The sequence below is a fragment of the Malus domestica genome, chromosome 12 (assembly GCF_042453785.1).
Source record: "Malus domestica chromosome 12, GDT2T_hap1".
Lineage (NCBI taxonomy): Eukaryota > Viridiplantae > Streptophyta > Magnoliopsida > Rosales > Rosaceae > Malus > Malus domestica.
The window spans coordinates 17,636,302-17,642,328 of record NC_091672.1 but is presented as its reverse complement, the minus strand read 5'-3'; the positions used below and the strand labels follow the sequence as shown (position 1 = coordinate 17,642,328).

Sequence of the window (6,027 nt, the reverse complement as noted above, 5' to 3'; positions counted from 1 at the left end):
AAATTACTCAGATTTTTAAATTTAATTAACATTATTTAATAAACCAATAATTAAGAAAATCTCATAAATTAAATGATGATTGTAGCATACAATAAGTCTTTCTCCTTCCCTTCCCTCCCCTTTGAAACGGTGGGTTTTGCAAATTTTTCATTGGAAATAAAACCATGAATTTGGTGGGTTTTGCAAGTTTTTCAACAGGGATTCAATTCAAAGAACAAAGCATGCAGAACAAGCACACCGAATCATGAAACTTTGTAAACCTAGATTTCATTGGGTACAGAAACGCATTGGATTTGGTGGGTTCTGCAATTTTTTCAATAGGGATTCAAATGAGAGAACAAAATTGTAAAAAATAGCACACCAAATGATGAAAATTCTCAAAACCTAGCTTTCATTGTGCATAGAAAGCCATGAAAATTGGTGGGTGAGAGCCGCCATTGGAGCAAACTTCTTGGTCGAAAGGGTGAATACTTGATTGGGAGAGTGAAGAACCACTGGGTTTTGTGGTTTCTTCAGTTGGGAAACCCAGATGCAGATTTAAGAAAAGTAGCAGTCATTCAGTATACCCAACAGTGAAAGGAAAAGAAAGAAGAAAAACTCCTCCTATACCACAATTATCATTTAATTAACTAATTTTTCTTAATTATTGGTTTATTAAATAATGTTTAATTAAATTTAAAAGTTTGATTAATTTAAATGATGTAGTTGTCCACATATGTTACTTAAGATGATATAGAAATATGGTACAAAAACATGATATGAATATCATTATTTGGCTTTATAGTGAAACCTCAACTTCCTTTAAGACGTACGAATAACTGTCTTGTCAATATACTTCATGTAATATTCCTTGCTGAGAGTAGAACCTCACATCAGTAAAAGAAGGATTTTACATGTTCTTATAAGTAGTTGGGTTACTCCCCATACCGATTCGTTTTATGGTGGAACATTAACTTCAGTCCTGGTATTAGAGCATGGTGTCTCATATGTGAAACCCAACACATGCTCCACGTCACTTGATTTGTGTTGTCCACATGTTAAGCTTAAAAATTCGCTACACATAATCTACTCCCCATATTATTAATTAATTTTATAGTAAAACCTCAACAATCTCCATTTGCAAAATTAGAATGTATTGTAAACTCTACCAATTTTCTTTGTGAGGGGAATTGATTCAAACTTACCTTTCATCGTTTGGGCGATAATTAAGGCGAATATATTATTAAATCACAATTGTCTACAACTTTGATTTGATCGTGTCTATGTGACATATTAAGTCTAGCAAAGCTGAATTTCCTTTCGTAAACAAGAAGGTTACTACTGCTACTCATGAATTGACCATTGGATAGCCTATGGCCTACAAATAAGTTATAAAGTTCAATTTAAAGAGTATCATTGTTCTTGTTCAAAAAAAAAAAAAAAATTGTATACTTGTTATATATTAATGGGGAAAGCTCCAAAAGCATAACAGTGAAGAGCGCTCAATACAGATGATACAAAATGAGCCCGAGAGATTAGGGCTTTGTCTGCCTCCCTCTACTTAAATTTCATATCTTGGTGATGTTCTATTACTTATGTTTGGTCTTGAAAGGAAAAAGAAAGCAGCTAGCTGCATAGGTGCCGCTGGTTCCTTTCCAATATTCTTATTTGTTTAGAACCATGGATTCATAGGGATTGAGGATAAAAGAATAGATTACTAAATGATAATTAAGAGAAAGTAATGTTAAAGAGACGAAATTTTTAAATTAAATTTTGTAAACTAAATGATATGATTGTTGATTTGATTATCAGTTGATTAATTTGGCTTATTTCCTATTGGTGACACATTATTTGATCTGCAAATATGATTTAAAATTTTGATCTCTCTAGCATTATCCTTAATAGAATAGATGACTAAATGATAATCAAAATTGTGGGTACCAAAGAATGTCAAGCAAACCAAACCAGAAAATGCTTGTGTTCTCCTATGAGGAACTTACTTGTCCCCTTTTATGAATAATGTGTCTTCATCGTACGAACCTTCTAATCGAAACCATTTATTCTCTTTGTTATTATCTAAAAATCATATTGCTAAAAAGTCATTCAATTTAGAGATCGTTGATTCATCTATGCATGTCAAACAAGTTAACGGTTTTGGTAACAAGTAGTATCTTTATGATAAACCGTCCATTTGTTTGATGCATATGAATGTCTAAATGATCTTCAAATTAAGTGATATTTTAAATTATAAAGTACAATTTAAAATAGCATAATCAGAACCCTTCATGCTTGCACAATTTTTATAATTCAACCTTTATAAAAAATAAAAAATAAAAAATAAAAAAAAAACTAATTTTTCTTTATGACAAGCTCATACTAATTTAAGTGACATACAAACACTATAAATTTATAGTTGAGTTTTTTTTCCTAATTTTAATCTTGGAGTGATTATTTATAATTATATACTCCATGAGCTTGGTGTTACTAATTATCTAAAAACATCCAATCATTAACAGATAATATGTCATTTATTGCAATCCCAAATTCATTAGGAGTGTAATTGTGTAAATTTTAGTAGGAATCTATTAGATAGTTTTCTAGTTGTAATTGTATTTCTTGGAGAGTTAGATTTCATCTTCCTTTATTACTATATAAATAAAGACACAATGAGCTCATAAATGATCACCACAGAATCACCAAATTCTTATTTAACTAAGATTTTTGTCCTTTTTTCTTTATTTAACAGAGATTTTTCATGGAATGAAAAATGATTGATGATGGACAAACTCAAGGATCAATTTTATTAATTGTAAATAAATAGGGACTAAAGTGAGGATTATGCCAATCACAGAGACAATTTTGATTAAAAAGTATTTTAAATGCATTTAAGTATCACAATACATGATTGATTTGTTTAGTATTTGTAATTAACATAAATATTGATAATATATTGTAACTATTTATTAATTATATATGAAATCACTTTATAATATTATGGGGTTTTTCCTTCGTCCTTTGTACAATACAACAGTTGGAAAGGCTAGGGATTTTTATTGCCCAATGTTACAGTTATTGCTGCTCGAGGAATGTTTTCTTTTTTTTGTTTTTTGGAAATCAAGATATAAGATTATCCGGGCAAAGATGCCAAAGTTTTATAAGAAGGCCTACCTAGAGGTAAACAACCAACTACAAATACTATATAAGGGTAGTGCAAGGAGGTTACAAGAGATCAAAGACGCCGCACCTAATGCTAAAGCGTCCCTCCTCACATTACCATATACAATTAGTGGGGACATGGAAGGCCGTCATTACACAAAACATGAACAAGGGAAGATGGGGGTCTATCGACTCAAATATGGTCACATACTTCCCTACAATGCCGTGAAGCCAAAAGGTCCACTGCCGAGTTGGCCAATATTGGAACCCAAGACCAGCGACAATTTTGAACCCCCCCTAAAAAAATAAAAATTAATGCATTTCACAATAAAAGGGAAAGCTTCCCAGCTGCCATTCCTTGCTAAATCCTTTAAGCAAAAAATAGATTCCAATGAATAACACTCAACCATTATCAAATTCCAACCTCTGCTGATTCCTAGTTTACATCCATGCATAATAGTCATCGCCTCCACCATTGCCACGCTAGTGGCCTTCACTTTATACCTGCATGCCGCCAAGAACTTGCCCTCTGCATCCCTTGCCACCACTCCCGTAAATTCCAGCTCATCCCTTTCAATCCAACTGGCATCAACATTTATCTTTACGAATCCCGAACTCGATGGAGACCAACTGACACTAATATTTGTTTCCTGAGGACTGGGCACAAATGTAATGGGCGGGATTGATATATGCATGATGTTACGTTGTTATCAATCGGTTTAAACTCAAAAGTACATGGAGCACAAGTTAAAAAGCCTATAGGAGGTTAGCTTTTTTCTTTGCATATATATTGCATCGCCGCCGTAGTTTTGTAATATCTTTCTTTTTTCACTTCCACTTACGTAGGTGTAAAGGGAAAATGAGTGGAGGTTGGTGGGTGAGCATGCAGTAAGACTTAGCTGAAGAAACCACACCTTAGGCCATCTTCAACCAAGGGTTGGGCAGAGGGCTAGTTTTAGCCCTCTGGCCCTACAAGATATTAATATTTTAATCAACAGTACAGGGCTATATTTGTCTCTATCTCCAACCGAGGGCCAAAGGGCCATAGGGCTCGTTCTAGCCCTGCTGTAAAAAACCGTCTCCAACTGAGGGCCAAAGGGCCATATGGCCAAACATAATTTATTATTTAAAACCTACAACTTAAATTCAAATTCAACGGCTAAGTGACGTCAGCTAACTGTTGGATTTGAATTTTTTTGCTATAAATATGGTGGATATTGGACTATAATTCACATAACTTTGAATTCAATCTATTTCAATTCAAGTTTGCAATGAATTCCAACTTTGGATCCTATTCAGATTCCAACTGGGGGTCCTCATCAAATTCCAAATTGGAAGAAAAATGGGCGCAAATGAGACGAGAAGATAAGGAGTCTGATGAAGAAGTTCAAGTAAACCGCAACAAACAAAACAGAGCAGCAGCCATGGTGTGTCAGCCAACTAAGGAACAACCTCAACATGGTGGCTTTGTTGCTGGTCACCCTTACAAACCACAAAACAGAGCGATAACGCGTGCCAATCTAATGAACAACTACTTCAACCTCAACTCGGTGTACACAGAAGAGGATTTCAGACGTCGTTTCAGGATGAGGCGTCATGTCTTCAAGCGTTTCGTGATGTCCTGCAGGTCAATCCATAGTTTCGACAAAAGCGGGACAGAGCAGGCCACCCTGGTTTCTCACCTCATCAAAAGGTTACTGTTACACTTCGAATGATGGCATATGACTCCCCAGTTGATTCGATGGATGAAACCTATGGTATGTTTGACTCTACATGCCTTGATACTCTTGAACAATTCTGTGACACAATTGTTCAGGTTTACAAAGACGAGTACCTCCGCGAGCCAAATCAAGAAGATCTGAATCGGCTCGTTCGCAAAGCTGAAGACCGTGGATTTTGGGGCATCATAGGGTCATTAGACTGCATGCATTGGGATTGGAAGAAATGTCCCACCGGATGGCAAGAAGGCTTCTGCGGAAGGTTAAGAAAGCCAACTGTTGTGTTAGATGCGGTTGCCTTATATGACACATGGATTTGGCATGCTTTCTTTGGAGTCCCTGGATCCCAAAATGAGATTACAATTCTTGAATGTTCACCCATCTTTAATCGCCTGACAGAAGGTAAACCACCTCAACTTGACTACTACATCAACGACCGTAAATACAATATGGGGTATTACTTGGCAAATGGCATCTACCCAAAGTGGGCGACACTTGTCCAAGCAATTCCAAACCCTATGAATGATGTGGAAAAGTTGTTTACCTTACACCACCAAAAGGCATACGGGAAAGATGTTGAGAGAGCTTTCGGTATTCTACAAGCACAGTGGAAGATCATCAGCGAACCGGTAAAAGCGTGGAGTCGAGAAAATTTAGACTCTGTCATGATGTCTGGCATCATATTACATAATATGATAGTAGAGGATGAGCGAGATGGGTATATTGATGGAGAGTCCGATGACGACCAAGAAGATCCAAATAGGTCAAAAAGGGCTCATACAAAAATATATGATGGGCCTAATTTGCCTTTCAATCCAAGAATTGGTAGTATCTCTATAAATGAGTATATGAGGCACTATGGAATGATATGTTCCGGTGCCACAAACAAATACCTACAACAGGATCTTGTTGCACATCTTTGGGCCAAAAGAAGGTTGGAGTAGGCATTTAAGTTTTATGTTGTTAAATGTTTTTTTTTTATGTTGTATAATTTTTATGTTGGTTAATGTTATTTAATGTTGTTTCATATTGTTTAATGTTGTTTCATGTTACTTAATTTAGTTTAATGTTGTATAATGGCTTAGGAAGTTATAGGAAAAAAATAGAATTTAAAAAAAAATATATGAAACAAATTTTGTAAGATAGAAGGTATAGGGAAAAAATAGAATTAAAA

General features: G+C 35.1%; 1 protein-coding gene across 1 annotated transcript; it reads left to right on the top strand.

Annotated features, from left to right (window-relative positions):
* Positions 1-4,559: 4,559 nt before the first annotated feature.
* LOC139189844 (uncharacterized) lies at positions 4,560-5,797 on the top strand. Its single transcript, XM_070809083.1, has 2 exons — positions 4,560-4,808; positions 4,952-5,797. The coding sequence occupies exons 1-2, from the start codon at positions 4,560-4,562 to the stop codon at positions 5,795-5,797; spliced, it is 1,095 nt and encodes a 364-aa protein (XP_070665184.1).
* The last annotated feature ends 230 nt before the right edge of the window (positions 5,798-6,027 follow it).